The sequence below is a fragment of the Neoarius graeffei genome, chromosome 7 (genome assembly GCF_027579695.1).
Source record: "Neoarius graeffei isolate fNeoGra1 chromosome 7, fNeoGra1.pri, whole genome shotgun sequence".
Classification (NCBI taxonomy): domain Eukaryota; kingdom Metazoa; phylum Chordata; class Actinopteri; order Siluriformes; family Ariidae; genus Neoarius; species Neoarius graeffei.
Window position 1 is genome coordinate 42423777 of NC_083575.1, and position 19263 is coordinate 42443039.

The 19263-nt window shown below is 41.8% G+C and overlaps 1 protein-coding gene across 4 annotated transcripts in view; it reads right to left on the bottom strand.

Annotated features, from left to right (window-relative positions):
• fgfr3 (fibroblast growth factor receptor 3) overlaps positions 1-19263 on the bottom strand; it is a 69779-nt gene that overhangs the window by 24956 nt on the left and 25560 nt on the right. For 3 of the 4 annotated variants that reach the window (XM_060925705.1, XM_060925703.1, XM_060925704.1), the window contains exons 3-5: positions 13748-14032; positions 8299-8364; positions 3434-3603 (exon numbers count right to left, since the gene is read on the bottom strand). In XM_060925705.1, the coding sequence (XP_060781688.1) occupies positions 3434-3603; positions 8299-8364; positions 13748-14032 (521 nt within the window). The remainder of the gene's footprint in view (positions 1-3433; positions 3604-8298; positions 8365-13747; positions 14033-19263) is intronic. The other variant, XM_060925706.1, reaches the window with a different exon arrangement.

Genomic DNA, 19263 nt, shown 5'->3' on the forward strand with positions numbered 1-19263 from the left:
GCAGCAGAAAGTTCATCTCTTTCTCCATGTCTCTGTACAAGTAGGATTTATGGCAATGTCAAGATGAAGCAAGCTCGTTCAGACAGTAGTGCAGCATAATTTGACCCACAGAGACAGGAAGCAAAAGTTCTGACCCTTGGGCTGGCCATTAAAATGACAAAACTTTGCTTCTTTCTCTCTGCTTTTCAAACCAGCGCAGAAAGTGAGGCTCTAATTGGATACGCCAAAGTCCTGGCATCAAACAAATCCGTTTACCATTTACAGACTGCCTATAATCATACCCCATTAGATGAATAGCTGATCAGTGTTCTAAAGGCCAAACTAAAGGCCACGTGCATGTATACACCCATCAGCCAATGTTGATAAACAGTCTTTTTTCACTGATGTAGAGAGATTAATAAACTCTAAGCTGTTCAGTTGGGACGTGTACCAGCAGAGGACACAAAACCTCTCCTTCGACAGTCACACTCTCAGAAAAACACCCGCTTGCACTTACTTAAATGCCTTTAAAGCAAATAAATACTTCAATTGTATGAAGCATTTATGCTAATATATGCACCCTTAATTTACATAAATGATGCATAATTAACACAGAGCTAAGGTGTCAGCCCCCCACTAACAGCCTTGTAAAAAATTAAGACACTGATGTAGACGACTTAATCTCTGCAAACTGACATGCTGATTGAGCTGTTGAGCGCATCGTCTACACACACCAACCAAGCTCACTCCTTTAGAAAAGTCAGTGTGTGTGTGTGTGTGTGTGTGTGTTGAGGGGGCTGTGACTAACCTGTAGCACTGCAGATTAGCATTTGAACAATGAGACTCTGGTAGCCATATGTGACCATGACAAAAGCCACGCCTTCCCATCAATCAGTGACTCTCAATCGCCACGGCAACACCCACACAGACCTGCCCCCTTCTGATAACTCAATAGAAGGATGAACTTTGACCCATCAGGCCTTCCAGTCCGTACAGAGTTTTGTGCACATGTGTGTTTGTGTGTGTGTGTGTGTGTGTGTGTGTGTGTGTGTGTGTGTGTAGAAAGCTGTGGGAAAGTCAACTGTTTCCACAGAGGACTAGACACTTTTAGACAATAAGACTACAGGCACTGGCTAATTTTCTTACATCTATAGCTCATTAGGCATTCTTAGCACATTTGCACACGATTAATCAAGTTGTGATCAGCACTTCTGGAAACAAAGGCCCTCAGTCCTGAGTCTTGCTCAAGTGACAGCGTAGAAGTTATCTTAAAAACATCACATCGTGATATTCGGAGATGTGTTATGATGTTAGTTCTGCCAATGTTTGCTAAACAGTTAAAAAAATAAAAATGCATTTTTTATAGTTAGTGAATGATGTGAAAGCACGTACACTACTCATGATAATCTCTGAAAAGTGTATAATGCTGTAATTTATCAATATTACACCATCATACTGCCCAACCACATACAAGAGCAAAATCAATACCCAGGTATCTAGTGGTAATATGAGATTACTCTGACATTCTTATAAACCTAAAACCATTTATTTCTGTCTTCTCACTCTTCTTGTTTTTTCCCCACTGAAGTGTGTACTGTTGTAGCAATGCTATTAACACACACTTTTTCAAATTAAAACGTAATTTTGTGAAAAATATCAGAAAAATTAAAACAATTGGGGGTTTTACGTTTTTGTTTTCAGGAGATGGTACAACCGTGCTGACCAACACGTGCACACACTTACTGAGTACACATTTATATGCATGATACTGAGGGGTTTTTCTTCATGCCTGTTGCTTTAATAAAGGCGGCAGGAAGGCATTATGTAGCTGTCAAACGGAGTCTAGAGGCCTAACCCTGACCCCATGTGGGTGTGTGTGTTGGGGTCTAAGCAATAATAAAGCTGTCAATGCCATATTCAACTCTGACCCTACAGATGAACTTATCACTAAACAGCTGGGCATCAACAATGCTGTTGCAGTGGACGTACGCACAGAAATCTCTCTGATACAACTCACAATCCACGCTGTACTTGGTACTTGATCTGTCAGGCTTATAGGAATCTTTTTATGCAAACTCTGTAAAAATCAGATAGTAAAGTAAAATTCATCTCACAGTCTCTTCCATCCATTTTGGCATATCACTACAGTGACGTGGCCGCTCTGACGGCTTCAGCCATCAAAGTCTCTGGGAACGTTACAGTAGTGGTTTGTCATTGCCTTCTACTGGATTGTTATAGAGGTTTCTCCTCTCAGGCCAAGTTTACATTAGACCGTATCTGTCTCGTTTTCTTCGAGGATGCACTGTCCGTTTACATTAAACCGCCTGGAAATGCCGGGAAACGGGAATCCGCCAGGGTCCACGTATTCAATCTAGATCGTGTCTGGTCCGGTGCTGTGTAAACATTGAGAATACGCGGATACGCTGTGCTGAGCTCTAGCTGGCGTCGTCATTGGACAACGTCACTGTGACATCCACCTTCCTGATTCGCTGGCGTTGGTCATGTGACGCAACTGCTGAAAAACGGCGCGGACTTCCGCCTTGTATCACCTTTCATTAAAGAGTATAAAAGTATGAAAATACTGCAAATACTGATGCAAATACTGCCCATTGTGTAGTTATGATTGTCTTTAGGCTTGCCATCCTTCCACTTGCAAGTGGTAAGTGATGTGTGCTGGGATCACACACACAGCGGCTCAGTCCCGAAAACGCTGCTCGTGCACTTCACTCGCGCGCTGTGTGAGCTGCGCAGGGCCGGAGTGCGCACCCTCCAGAGAGCACTCGCTGTTCAGGGTGGAGTGATTTGGAGCGCAGGATGCCTGCGGAGCCGAGCGTATCCGTGTATTGGTGCTGCTGTGTGCACGCAAATCGTGTATTGGTGTTGCTGTGTGCACACTAATCGTTTTAAAAACGTTAATCTGATGATCCGCTGATACGGTCTAATGTAAACATGGGCTCAATCATTCACACTGACAGACAATTTAGAGCCACCAATTAGCCTAATCTGCATGACTGTGGGAGAAACCGGAGCACCTGGAGGAAACCCATGCAGACACAGGGAAAACATGCACACTCCACACAGAAGGGCCCCTGTCGACCATGGGGCTCGAACCCAGAACCTTCTTGCTGTGAGGCAACAGTGCTAACCACTACAACACCGTGCCGCCCACAGTCTCTTAGGTAGGATTTAAAATGTTCATGTCTTTGAAAAAGCTTGTATGTGAGTGTATGAAGGCAGAAAAAGCAGAACAGAACAGTGAAACTGACATAAGCCAGCAACAGGTGGAGGGAGAGAGAGAGAGAGAGAGAGAGAGAGAAAAGGGGCAGATGGTCATGTTCTCTGTAAACTGTTAATAATGATACTAATCAAATGTAACTCCATACCCATACACACTCACACACATATTTCCATTATTATCTACTTCAGAATTCCTCCACACAGATCAGGGATGTACCTTAATCCCGCCCATCCTCTGCTCGCCCTTAAACTCTTTGCCGTTCTTCAGCCAGTGGATGGTGGGGGTTGGGTTCCCTGCCGCTGCACAGCGGAACTTCACCGTGTTGGCAGCAGGGACAGCCAAGAGCTTCTTCTCCATCCGTTCCGGGCGGGTCCAGTATGGTGCCTCTGATTACAAGAAACCATACATTTTGTTAAAATACTATAAAACCTACTATATTTTCTAAACTGAGTATCTGATTTAGTAACGAAAATAATTATTATTTATTTCATGGTAGGCTATGTGACACAAGTGTTCCTTCTCCATGAGTGTCCATTTGTCCATGTGTGTATGTGTTTCTTTGTGTGTAGTTAAATCACTGTGTGGGTGAATGTTTATGGAAAGTTTTCCCTGCACACTGTGGCAGTGACAGACTGGCTGTCTTATTCCAAGACTGAATAAAGGTTTGTTTGGAAAAGAAAACACACACGCACACACACACACCCTGCATGTAAATCAGTGCACGGAAACGGAGATTCAGAAGGACGTGGAAGCTTTCCTCAGTATGATTAAAGCACAGTGATAGCGCTTCCTTCATGATCTGTGATTTTGGGTGAAACCTCTTCCTGTGCTACAAGCAGCCAACTGAACGCGTTTCTACATCAAACCAACACCTGTATTTCTAAAACGCAAATCTGGTTTTGCTCACTGGATTCACTATACGTATGTGAACATGAGTGTTTGTTTATGATATACTCTACAAGTCATATATTTTACAGTTATTCCACGAAATTGAGCCATACATGAGCCAAGGCACGTAGCACTGAGTCGGCTATAAGCCATGTACGACAGATTGAGTGGAATAACTGTTTTATTCTATCCACATTCACTGAATTTTGAGAAATGGAGCATTTTTACTTTTATTTTTCTGCAAATTCAATCAATAAAAACTTGAAACAAAATGTCCAACAAAATCATTTCCGCTTAAAATGTAAACAAACTGGTGAAATGACAGTAGCAATTGGTGAAAAATGCAACAATAATAATTCTTGAAAAATACAAAAGATACGATCTTAGCATCAAATACTTTTACTCCATATTTTGTTGCTTTTTTGCATTTTTTGGGGTTTTGTTTACGTGTAGCTTTTATTTTGTCCTCGGTTGGTTCAGCAACACGCTCCGCCATTTTGTTTTTCTCTACTCACGGTATATGAGCTGATATCCTAGTAGTAGAGTAGCCAATCAGAGTGTGCGATTGCTCCAGTGAATGTGGATAGAATAACTACCAAAAGTCCATGTTTCCACGATGTGAGCATCTTTAAATACTTTTTTACTTGTTAGCTTTAAAATGTGTAGGATGTGATGTACTGTATATTGTATATACAACCCCGATTCCAAAAAAGTTGGGACAAAGTACAAATTGTAAATAAAAACGGAATGCAATGATGTGGAAGTTTCAAAATTCCATATTTTATTCAGAATAGAACATAGATGACATATCAAATGTTTAAACTGAGAAAATGTATCATTTAAAGAGAAAAATTAGGTGATTTTAAATTTCATGACAACAACACATCTCAAAAAAGTTGGGACAAGGCCATGTTTACCACTGTGAGACATCCCCTTTTCTCTTTACAACAGTCTGTAAACGTCTGGGGACTGAGGAGACAAGTTGCTCAAGTTTAGGGATAGGAATGTTAACCCATTCTTGTCTAATGTAGGATTCTAGTTGCTCAACTGTCTTAGGTCTTTTTTGTTGTATCTTCCGTTTTATGATGCGCCAAATGTTTTGTATGGGTGAAAGATCTGGACTGCAGGCTGGCCAGTTCAGTACCCGGACCCTTCTTCTACGCAGCCATGATGCTGTAATTGATGCAGTATGTGCTTTGGCATTGTCATGTTGGAAAATGCAAGGTCTTCCCTGAAAGAGATGTCGTCTGGATGGGAGCATATGTTGCTCTAGAACCTGGATATACCTTTCAGCATTGATGGTGTCTTTCCAGATGTGTAAGCTGCCCATGCCACACGCACTAATGCAACCCCATACCATCAGAGATGCAGGCTTCTGAACTCAGCGCTGTTAACAACTCGGGTCGTCCTTCTCCTCTTTAGTCCGAATGACACGGTGTCCCTGATTTCCATAAAGAAGTTCAAATTTTGATTCGTCTGACCACAGAACAGTTTTCCACTTTGCCACAGTCCATTTTAAATGAGCCTTGGCCCAGAGAAGACATCTGCACTTCTGGATCATGTTTAGATACGGCTTCTTCTTTGAACTATAGAGTTTTAGCTGGCAACGGCGGATGGCACAGTGAATTGTGTTCACAGATAATGTTCTCTGGAAATATTCCTGAGCCCATTTTGTGATTTCCAATACAGAAGCATGCCTGTATGTGATGCAGTGCCGTCTAAGGGCCCGAAGATCACGGGCACCCAGTATGGTTTTCCGGCCTTGACCCTTACGCACAGAGATTCTTCCAGATTCTCTGAATCTTTTGATGATATTATGCACTGTTGATGATGATATGTTCAAACTCTTTGCAATTTTACACTGTCGAACTCCTTTCTGATATTGCTCCACTATTTGTCGGCGCAGAATTAGGGGGATTGGTGATCCTCTTCCGATCTTTACTTCTGAGAGCCGCTGCCACTCCAAGATGCTCTTTTTATACCCAGTCATGTTAATGACCTATTGCCAATTGACCTAATGAGTTGCAATTTGGTCCTCCAGCTGTTCCTTTTTTGTATCTTTAACTTTTCCAGCCTCTTATTGCCCTGTCCCAACTTTTCTGAGATGTGTTGCTGTCATGAGATTTCAAATGAGCCAATATTTGGCATGAAATTTCAAAATGTCTCACTTTCGACATTTGATATGTTGTTTATGTTCTATTGTGAATACAATATCAGTTTTTGAGATTTGTAAATTATTGCATTCCGTTTTTATTTACAATTTGTACTTTGTCCCGACTTTTTTGGAATCGGGGTTGTATCCAGTATCAGTCCAAAGTTTGTACACCCCTACTCATTCATAGGTTTTTCTGTATTTTGACTATTTTCTACTGAAGACATCAAAGCTGTGAAATAACATATGGAACATGTATAGAATGTGGTAAACAAAAAAACCCAAAATATATTTCACATTTTAGATTCTTCAAAGTAGCCACCGTTTACCTCGATGACACTTCGCACACTATTGGCATTATCTTAACCAGCTTCATGAGGTCGTCACCTGGAATGCTTTTCAATTAACAGGTGCCTCGTCAAAAGTTAATTAGTGCAATTTCTTGCCTTCTTAATGCGTTTGAGCTCAAACAGTAAATAGTAAAAATAATTAAAATACAGTAAATAGCCCTATTCTAATCCATATTATGTCAAGAACTGCTCAGCTACGTAAAGAGAAACGTTGAATTAGAGGTGTCCAGACTTTTGAGTGGTACTGTATATATATACTGTTACTGTGCAAAAGTTGAGCATAACAGAAACATAAATGTGCTGATAATCCTATTTATTCTCTCTCTGTATCTGCCTCAAGCCAGTATGAAGCTGGTATCAGAGATCTGAGTGTGAGGGGTGATCGACATGCTGGAATTTCCTCTGGAATATAATGGGTACCAGAGTCCGACAAACACATAGCTGCATGCACGCAAGCACACACACACACACACACACACATGCACTGCTGGCACTCATATACACTTTTTAGGCAAGTCTCAGATGATTTGCTGCTGGTCAGTGGAGCGTGTTATGCAGGAGCCCAAGAAGTGGCTCAGAAGTGCCCCCCCCCCCCCCCCCCCCCTTTTGTGTGCGTGTGTGTGTGGTAGCTTGCCCTCTTTGAACACTCTTGTCGTATCCACTAAGGACAATCGGAGCTTTGAGTGGAATACTACAAGCCTGCCAAAATAAGCTCACAAAGTACAGCACGGCTGTCCAAAGACGCCCAAAATCCCCCATGAGCCCTGAGGGTGAGATGCAGACGAGATGCTCAGAACGTAAACGTGCAGACCTCAGAGAAGCAAAAGCCCACCCCTGGTTTGCCTCGTCGTAAACGAACGGTTCACTTATCAGCTGTGCAGGACAGTAACAGATACACAGTGCAGAGAGGAGCGCTGTCTCTGTAGCTGAGCATGGAGGAGGTGGATGAGGTCATCAGTCAGACTACTCACATGTTCTAAATCCAGTCTAAATTTTCACATGACGTCTAAATCTCTCTTTCCCGTTAAAACTGGATTAATGCTCATAACACTCTAAAGGGGCTTTACGTTTTCAGCTAATCTCCTCCTCGCTGCTTCCCCACCCACCAGTCACACACCGCACTCCTCCCTCACTCAGGATGGCATTTCTTTCTTTCTTTCTTTCTTTCTTTCTTTCTTTCTTTCTTTCTTTCTTTCTTTCTTTCTTTCTTTCTTTCACACATATACAAACAGCAACAACCTGAGTAAATCTTTAAATTTTCATAATAAAAAAATAACATTGGCGTTTTACTTTTCACATGACAGCTGAGTCAATTCCTCTCAGTTACACTGTTTCACTGCTTTCTCTGTATTTCCTGTTACCCTTGTGCTCCCTGTCCAATGAGCCACAGGAGCTGTCAGTAAAACTCCAATTATCTCTTTCTCTCACCCTCTCTCCCTGTCTTTCTCGGGGACACACACACACACACACACACACACACACACACACACACACACACACACACACACACACACACACACACACACACAAATTCCTAGCAGGGCCCTGTTTTTAGTAACGGGGAAAGTAGATGATGAAATGAAATGTAAGCTGAAATAGTGGATGACTGTCCCAAAGCGAGTGAAGTAAAATAAAAATAAAAAAAATAAAAGAAGAATTAAAAAAAGAAAAGATGAATTGAGGGAACACACCATTTGCATTACCTGCATCGTCTGGCTCCTCATCATAATCTTCATCATCACCAGAGGAGAGGGAATCTGAATGAGAGAGAGAGAGAGAGAGAGAGAGAGAGAGAGAGGTTGTATTACCTTGTGCACTATGGTTTTTCCTCACACAACAATGAATCTGTTCATGTTCCAGTGAATGAGAAAAACTGAACTGATAACAAATCAAAAGCAATTACTGCATACACAAACACCCAGGAACCCAGGACACCCCCCTCCATACACACACACACACACACACACACACACACACACACACACACACACACACACACACAAGTAAATGGCTGGCAGATGTTAGTAGGCACTCAGCAAAATTTCATGAGATTTTTAACAACAGCTGTATTATTTTACACACACACACACACACACACACACACACACACACACACACACACACACACACACACACACACTCCTACAGTCTCCCTCCCATATAGTACTTCTAAATGAACCTATTCAGGGGGCGGAAAAAATAACACCACCATGAAAAAGGGAGATTATTCTCTCAGTTCCTCAACAGTCATTCACACAGGTAGCGGCTTCACACGCACTCTTTACACAAACACGCTACACATCCGCCAGCTCAGACACTAACTGTCATTATTTATCAGTTAACACGACATAAATCGAGTTTACACTGATACAAAGACCATTCAGGCCCCTGAAGAACATCAGTATTCAGTTGTTTATCTTATACGCTGCCACACACACTTCTGTGTCACTATGTGGTACGTGAGACCTGGATTCAGCCTTAAGTCCTAATCCTGTCATGATTTTCAAGACTTGGACCCACTTCTTTATGACATTGGTCTCAACTCGGACTTGATTTTTGAAACTTCACCGTTGACGTGGGACTGATCTGATAACTTCTTAAACAGTAAATCATATTACTCATCTACACTACTACAGCCTAGTCCTGTTCAATAAGGTACCTCGAGACCCTTTGATAAATAAAAGGTCCAGTCAGTGATTTTACAGAGATACATTTTACGCTGTCTCCCTGCAATGTCCTGAAAAGCTCGCGGTGCTGGCGCTAAAGGAGACAGTGCTTGCGACCCTGGTGAAAAATAAATGTACTTTATTGTATTTAAAGTATATTCATATTTTCAATAGTATATTGAAAATGTACTTACACAAATTGTACTTTTTGTAAATATATAAAAAGTATACTAACATCATGCTTTCACGCTAACACTTTTAACACACTTTAAAATAATTATACTATATTACACTTTATAGAAATATATTATACTAAAATATACTTTAAGTGAAAGTTATGTGTAATTTAGCACATAAAAGTACACTAAATACACTTCAAGTTGCACTTTTCTACAATTTAATTACAATTAAAATATATTTAGTGCAAAATTAGTTGTTCCAAAATACGGTAGCATGCCTCAAGTTAACTAATCATAAACGCACTTTAAGTATATTGTTGATTAGTGTGGCTTCAAGTACATAAAAGTATGCTAAATTTTAGTACACTTAGCACATTTATTTTTCACCAGGGGATGCTTGAAAAGCAAGTCGAGACGCCTTCTTGTCCTGATTGGTTGGACGTCATCGGTCCACATTATTTGTTTCCATCCTGTTTACGGAGCCTGGGATGGCAGGGAGACGGGCGATTTTTTTTCTGTTAAGCAGGTCAGCAGTCACCAAAAGTCACACAAGGAGAACTTCACCAAATTTTACAAAAAAAGCGGTTAAACAATGTCTGACTGTAGATTTAACTCCTCCCCCTGAACCCCTGCTGATTAGGACTTGATTTGAACACAACCTGACTCACACTGCAGAGATGAGATGATACAACTTAGGTCTGTTTAGTGTTTCGTGTGTTTGTGTTAATCACAGTGGAGGTGTGGGATTAAGTGGGCAGAACAGGATATTGCTGTTTTTATGGACATTTTCTTGATGCGCTGTAATTGGTTTAGAATTTGCAGCCAGTTGTTTTTTTTTCCTCTCTGTATTGACAGAGGGCTGCAGACAAGCCGAATGGAGCTGGACTAATGCCAAACACATGTGTAAAAGAGGAAAACTCACTTCTCTCTCTCTCTCCATCTGGTTTGAATGATGAAGTGATTCCAGACAATTGCTCTCTAATTAGTTGTCAATGAGCAGCTCAGCTGGTGTCCCCGAAATCCTACTTTTACAGGACCTCAGTCTAACCCATGCTACCAATTACACACACTTATCTGGAGGCAAACACTAGCCCTTGTTTGCACAGATATTCCGTAATATTTTCGTCAAGAAGGCACCTCAATATTCTGGCTTTAGCAATTTACAGTGAACCAAATAAAGCCGGCATGAAGCCGCGCCAGTGTGTGTTTTTACACTGCGAGCTGGTGTTCTGCTACCAGAGGCATGATGCATCATATCAGAGTGTTGGCGTTAAGGGTGACGTCTCAATGTGTTGGAAATACGAATACTCCGATCATACTGGCACTGCTTTAAAAACAACGACGGGTAAACTGAGTGTTAAGGTGCTTTTGATAGCCAAACACAACCAAAGTTACTGAGCATCATGTGCAACATGTAATTACTTCTGTTAAATAATTCACATTTAAGGGAGACAGCACGGTGGTGTAGTGGTTAGCGCTGTCGCCTCACAGCAAGAAGGTCCGGGTTCGAGCCCCGTGGCCGATGAGGGCCTTTCTGTGCGGAATTTGCATGTTCTCCGTGTGGGTTTCCTCCGGGTGCTCCGGTTTCCCCCACAGTCCAAAGACATGCAGGTTAGGTTAACTGGTGGCTCTAAATTGACTGTAGGTGTGAATGTGTGTGAATGGTTGTCTGTGTCTATGTGGTGGGGTTTACATTAGACCGTATCAGCGGATCATCAGATTAACGTTTTTAAAACGATTAGCGTGCACACAGCAACGCCAATACACGATTCGCGTGCACACAGCAACGCCAATACACGGATACGCTCGGCTCCGCAGGCATCCTGCGCTCCAAATCACTCCGCCCTGAACAGCGAGTGCCCTCTGGAGGGCGCGCACTCCGGCCCTGCGCAGCTCACAAAGCGCGCGAGTGAAGTGCACGAGCAGTGATTCGGGACTGAGCCGCTGTGTGTGTGATCCTAGTGCATATCAGGCATGCACGTCACTTACCACTTGCAAGTGGAAGGATGGCAAGCCTAAAGACAATCATAACTACACAATGGGCAGTATTTGCATCAGTATTTGCAGTATTTTCATACTTTTATACTCTTTAATGAAAGGTGATACAAGGCGGAAGTCCGCGCCGTTTTTCAGCAGTCGCGTCACATGACCAACGCCACTGAATCAGGAAGGTGGATGTCACAGTGACGTTGTCCAATGACGACGCCAGCTAGAGCTCAGCACAGCGTATCCGCGTATTCTCAATGTTTACACAGCACCGGACCAGACACGATCTGGATTGAATACGTGGACCCTGGCGGATTCCCGTTTCCCGGCATTTTAATGTAAACGGACAGTGCATCCGCGAAGAAAACGAGACAGATACGGTCTAATGTAAACTTGGCCTGTGTCAGCCCTGTGATGACCTGGCGACTTGTCCAGGGTGTACCCCGCCTTTCACCCATAGTCAGCTGGGATAGGCTCCAGCTTGCCTGCGACCCTGTAGAACAGGATAAAGCGGCTACAAATAATGAGATGAGATTTTCATAAATAAAGATTTTTTTCAGTTTGTCTTAGAACTTTTTGACTTACCCTTGTGTGTGTATGTATATATATATATATATATATATATATATATATATATATATATATATATATACACACATTTATTTTTTTCTATCCACATTTGCATATGAGCAATCGCACACTCTGATTGACTATCAGCTCATATGCTGTGAGTAAAGAAAAACAAAATGGTGGCGCGTGTTGCTGAACCAACCAAGGACGAAATACAAACTCTACTCGAAAACAAAACCCCAAAAAAAGGCAACAAAAATATGGAATAAAAGTATTTGATGGTAAGAACATATCTTTTGTTATTTTTCAATAATTATTATTATTATAGCATTTTTCACAGATTGCTTCTGTCATTTTGCCAGTTTGTTTACATTCTAAGCAGAAATGATTTTGTCAGATGTTTTGTATCAAGTTTTTATTTATCGAATTTGCAAAAAATTCAAATAAAAATGCTCCGTTTCTCAAAATCCAGTGAATGTGGATAGAATAAAACAATTATTCCACTCAATCTCGTCGTACACGGCTTATAGCCAATTAAGCGTTATGCGCCTCGTCAGCTATCAGCTCATGTATGACTCAATTTCGTGGAATAACCATTAATTATATATGTTTGTGTCATTTAGAGCACAAATTGAGCTGGCTTTTCGATAGAGAAAGAAAGAAAGGTAATAAGCAAGAGAGGTATGGAGAGCAACATGTTTGTGTGAGCAGAAATATGTTGGAGGAGAAAGTGAAGAGAAGTAGGAAGCAACCTTAGACTCCGTAGACGGAGACGTTTGACTTCGCACTGGTCTCAGAAAGTAGAATGTCAATGTCAAAAATGTCTTATCCCTGTCATGCCATAGCGGCTGTCCCTTTTACACGGATGTCAATTCTGGCTCTGTTGCTACCAATCATCCCGGCTCAGAGGTGGAACAACACAGACCCCCCAAGCCACATTAGTGCATTTTATACAGAACGTGAGGAGGAATAAAGGCGTAAGAATTCCTCGTTGAACAGGCCGTGTAAAAGGGGTCATCGGCACACACATGCACACACATACATACACAGGTACACAACTATACCAATCTGTTCATTACATAATTACAATTAGAGTGTGCTTACTTTCTCTGCGATAAATACATGTTTTGTTCACAAAGCTTAAGATTGTTTAACCACCCATGAGTGTGTGTGTGTGTAAGCACATGTTTAAGGGTCTAATGTACACAGATTACATCATTTTAATATTTGCTTGCTTGCAGGAAGTGTATGTAGCCTGATTGTAGAAAATATTGAGCAACAACACCCCTCGTCTTCCCTCCCTCTCTGTCTCTCTCTCTGGGAAAAGCAGTTTATAAGGGCTGGTGCTCAGACAGTTTATTAAAAACAGAGCCTGCCATGCCTCTCTGAGAATTTACTGTCTGCATGGATAACCGTGTGTATGTCTTGTTGTTTCTGAACGCTGGAATGCATGATTACCTGTAAGTGTATTGGCAAGATTATTCCATCAGTACAGTGTGACTCAAATTTTGATTGGCTGGAAGCCACTGCCTACACACATCAATCATATCACTGCAAGCTTAAACACAATCTATATGGTCTGTTTTGAGAAAAACAGAACAATGTTGATCCTCAATTCATGACATATTAGTGCAGGGAGGGGTGAGAGGGTGAGGTGGAGGAGAGCAGGAAAAGCAAAAAGTAGTAGAAGACGGGCTGAAAGACAGAAAGATGTCCAGATATATGTGGAGTGTACTGACCAGTGACTCGGACAGTATAGTTGCCGAGCGGCGTGTTGCCATGTTCGTATCTGCAGGAGTAGACACCCGAGTCGTCGTACGAGACATTGTTGACATGCAGCGTCTTGTGGCTGAGCCGCGTGCGGTTGCCAGGTAGCACGGTGCCACCGTCTTTTTGCCACGTGACAGACATCAGGAAGTTGGGTGCATTACACTGAAGGTCCAATGAGTCCCCCACGGCCACCACATAGTCCTCTAGAAACACCTCCGTCTCCAGCTCCGTTTCAGTTTCGCTTGACCGCCAGCCTGAGGACAGAGAAAGTGAGAGATTCAAAACAGAGTTCAGTGATTGCTTGTGACTTCGTGGGGCTACAGAGTATGGAATCAATTTTGTTCCAAAATGTTCATACAATACTTTTGAAATATCAAACAAAAACGACAAATCAAAATATAAAAAAAGAAAAAAAAGTAAATTTGTTTAGACTGGCAAACAAATTATTCGTGTAATCGTGCAAAATGATCTATTACTCTTCAGAAACCTTTTATTTTTGTTCCACGTCTTTCTCAGTTTTGTTTGACGTAATTTATTTTGGTTGCGATTCCAGCTTTCTTGTTTGCACTCCCTGACTTTTTGCTTGCAGTTTTGGCACAAACTTCACATGTGGGTGGGCTGTCCAGGAATGCATTCCCATTGGCTAACTTGTGTTTGACTGACAGCTACGCTCAGCCATTCCCCGGAGGCTGTTGCGGCCATTTCCTACTCGGATTCTGGCGGACTGTTTGACGAGTGACCGATGCATTGACGGTAAACAAGGATCGAGTGGACTTCAGTGGCGACTATGATATTGAATTAATTCAACAAAGTGTAAATTCAATATCATAGTCACCACTGAAGTCCACTCGATCCTTGTTTACCGTCAATGGATCGGTCACTCGTCAAACAGTCCGCCAGAATCCGAGTAGGGAATGGCTGAGCGTAGCTGTCAGTCAAACACAAGTTAGCCAATGGGAATGCATTCCTGGACAGCCCACCCACATGTGAAGTTTGTGCCAAAACTGCAAGCAAAAAGTCAGGGAGCGCAAACGAGAAAGCTGGAATCGCAACCAAAATAAATTACATCAAACAAAACTGAGAAAGACGCGGAACAAAAATAAAAGGTTTCTGAAGAGTAATAGACTGATATTTTGCACGATTACATGAATAATTTGTTTGCCAGTCTAAAAAAATTGACTTTTTTTTCTTTTTTTGTATTTTGATTTGTCGTTTTTGTTTGATATTTCAAAAGTATTGTATGAACATTTTGGCACAAAATTGATTCCATAACAAAGCAGAAGGGAAGCAAAACTTCAAGCTGTTGTCCCACAGTCGAAGCTAAACACGCAAACCAACAGTGAGAGAAATACACATACCATCACCATGTTTAAGAAAAAATTATGTTCATAGATGACACTCAGACTAGACTAAGGTGAGTAAAATTCAGAATCACACACACACACACACACACACACACACACACACACACACACACACACACAATACATACAAGGGCCAAAAATGAAAACATTATGTATTATTCTGACCTTTTTTAATTATGTGTTCCCTTAAGATGCTAAATACCTTTATCAGATAAAACAAGAATGCTCTGAGAGCACAGTATCCCCCGCTGGCAACTCTGCCATAACTCTGGTAAAATAAGACTGAATTGAACGAAATTACAATATGCGTATTACCGACATATAACAAAGGATCCTGTCGAGTTTCATGAAATTCCTCCAAAAACTGTGAGAGGAGTTGATTTCAGAAGGTGAGTACCCTTCCCAGAACGGACGAATGGACATTGCCACGACATAATCCCACTTCAGGCCTTTCGGCCAGTGGGGGATAAAAATTGTGAGGGAAGTTGATTTCAGAAAGCAAGCACACCTTGAAAATTGCCAAAGTACAAGTTTGTTAATAATCAAGGGCAGAACTCTGGTAAAATTTGCCCAAATTAAACTTAATTTCAATATGTGTATAACTGTCATATAACAAAGCCTTCTGCCAAGTTTGGTGAAATTCCTCCACAAATTGTGAGAGGAGTTGATTTCAGAAGGAAAACACACTCTCATAAAATTGTTAAATTATAATTGTCTTAATCAAGGGCTGTAACTCTGGTAAAATATGACCGAATTTCATTAAATTAGAATATGCGTATTACAGACATATAACAAAGAATCCTGCCGAGTTTGAGGAAATTCCTCCTAAAATTCTAAGAGGGGTTGAGTTCAGAAGGTGAGTACCCTTCCTGGGATGGATGGATGAACGGACGGACATCGCCACGACATAATCCCCCTTTGGGCCTTTCAGCCAGCGGGGGATAAAAATGATGTAATATTTACACATGTTTATAATGTCTAACCATTTGGTCCACACTCATGTGCCTATATACTGTATTTCGATGTAGTAGGATATTAATTCATCTTGGTGTGTGATTGAACATTTTCGGTTTCTTGACACAGTACTAGTATTCAGTCACTTCGTTTACCTTTCAACTTTTGACAGAAAGACTCTACCTACCTACCACTGTCTACACAGCCATTCATTCCGAAAAGTCATTATGGCATGCTGCTCATTGAAAAACATGTGGTTGAATGTATGTAGATGTTTGGGGAGTAAAAACGACCATAATGTTTGGCAAGGGATAGTAAATAAATATAATAAACAGCTACTGTGTGTCCCGTGCTGGAGGAGGAGGAAGTGCAGAGTGGAGAACGGGTCCAGTGTGAGTGCTTTTTACAGGTCTGATATAGGAACCTCCTGAGAGCTGTAGCTCAGCCGTGCTGTTGCCTTTTATAAAGTCTTAGCACAACTACCTTGTCAGCCCAGAACAAAACACACACACACTCACAGTGAGGACAATGTTTCTTTGATCGGTCACTGATGAATTTTTATTGTTCTATTCTTGGATACCAAGAGATTTGGAGCAGTGAATGAGAGGCAACTGCTTTGTGTAAATGTAGTGATAAAAAAAAAAAAAACACCTTATTGTAGCTTTAATGAAAAATACACACACACACACACACACACACACACACACACACACACACACACACACACACACACACAATGTGTGTAACCAAATATAAATTCAAATTCCTTCCTAATGCAGGTTGCATTTTCAGAGTTAAGGATTTGTGTCGGATTATGCCACAGTACACACACACACACACACACACACACACACACACACACACACTCCTACATGTTTCTATCTCTTCATTCATCCCTAATCATGTGTGATCAAACAAGTGTGTTTTGTGTCTGGCTAGGGGTATGAATACAGGCACCTATGTGTTTTTGTGTGTCTACACACAAATAAATATCATTGCTGGGTTTCAGTCACGTGACTTTTCTTAGTGGTTTTACCGGAAGTGAAATAGCTGGTGGTCTAAATGGCTGCCGTAATGCAAACAACTAGCAATAACTTATCAGAGTACGCTCGTAATCTAGAAGCCACTGCTGGCTTTAGATATATTCAGAAGATTGCTATGTGCAATGGAATCGACCCCTACAGTCTGGGAAAGAAGGATTTGTCATACGATCTCGAAAACTACTCTTCAGTTGAGCTCCCCGACATCTCCAACTATCTGGTGTTGCAGACATCCTTCTACACCGCAAAACAGATGAAAGCGTGGAAGAGTATGGAGGCTTACAACTTTTTTGTCTGTGGCTGGGTGAAGGACTTTGGTATCAAGTAACTGCCGAATGAATCCTGTATTGTTTTTGCCGTGTAAGTGTAGGTTTTTAAAGCATTTCATTCATGTCTTTACAATGAAGCGCTGCAAGTTGAAGTGTAAACAAACAACAGTTGGCTTGATTCTCACTTGTGTTAGCACTTATCTCTCAGGTAAATCATTCACAAAGATCATCAGAAACCCCTTTAAAGACCTGGATCTTAGTTAAACAAGACCGAGAAGTGATCACGGCACATTGTAACTGTACGGCTGGGTAAGAATTTTGTTGCAACCTTCATGCATATAGACTTTGTGAGGAGTAAACAAAGAAACAGCTGGGGACTTTAGCGTGTCATGACAAAAAAAGTTGGGTAAAATAATGACACACAGCAAGAAAAGTACTTGGAAAACACTATTGACATAGCTGAGAAACCTTTCACCACGTGATCACTGCAAACTCAAGCATGCTTTGACTCGACTCCCTTCGATTTCAGTGAGAGGTTCAAAAGCCACCTTTCTCCACGTCTTTTTGTGAAATCCTGTGTTCGTTCACCCTTTTTATTAGTTCACGGGGAACCCTGAAGAAACTTTTATCAGTTTCACGGTTTGATCGATTCGAACAACCTAAAACAACACAAGCGTAAGGCATTTTTCATGTGAGCAATGCACCTTCTTCGTACAAACGCTTTGTCAACGGAGCTTTGGTAGACCACCAGCTAAAGTTTTGAATAACTAATGAGGCGGATGTGACATCACGTGAAACCCAGCAATTAGTGGGAGTCTGGGGGGATGGTGTGTATCCATTCGCAGATATCGGATGTAAAGTCTCAAGAGCAAATGCTGTTTTGGAAAGGGAAAAGAGAGAGAGAGAGAGAGAGAGAGAGACGGGGGTCCGGATCACTGTTCCACACTCACACAGAGAGAAAGGGAGGTGGGAGGGGAATGGCTTTCGGCTTGTTGCCTCTTTTCTTCTACCCTGTTGAGGCGTGTGTGTGTGAGTGAGAGCATGTAGGGCTGTAGAAAAGTTTAAGATGGTTGCAGCATCCAAAGACCTCCACACACACACACACACACACACACACACACACACACACACACACACACACACACACACACTCCCGCCTCACTGCACTAATTAGTAACGGAAACTACAGCATTCAACTTCCCAGTCTCTCCTCTTTGCCAAAACCTTTAAAAACACACCCCAAACACCTCGGCTCTCAGATAATTCATCTCTTTCAGACTCACTCTTTCTCTAACATACACACGCGCGCACACACACACACGCACACACATACACACGTTCTAATCAAGAACTGTGCTGTCTTAATTGTCATTCCAGAGAGAAAATGGCCTAGTTTCAGGCCTCCATGCACTGTACAGAGCAAACACTCACAACCACAACACACATGACCATATGCTGAATACAGCTGTCTTTTCTGTAATCAAACTAATAGGAGAAAATCCTCAGCTCCAAAGGAATGCCTAGTCATTTCCGCTCACTTTCTAATCTAATTACTTTTTGAATTGTGTTTACGGACGAATTATGGAGTTGTTACTGATAGCAAAGTCAACAAACCCAGTTTTGTGAAAAATGGAGTACGATTGGGCTCCTGAGTGGCACAAATCTGTGAGCTCATGTTCATGCATATGGAAGTGGGCGGATAGCGCTTTCCTCCGAATGCGTTATGCAGCAGCAGTTTGAAAAGATGTGGTCGGCTGGAGTCATGTGATAACTTTGGTCCTCCCTGGTTGGTAGCAGTCATGTGATGGGGAGAGATGTCTGGTAGGTGGGAACTGGCTATGACTAAATTAGGGAGAAA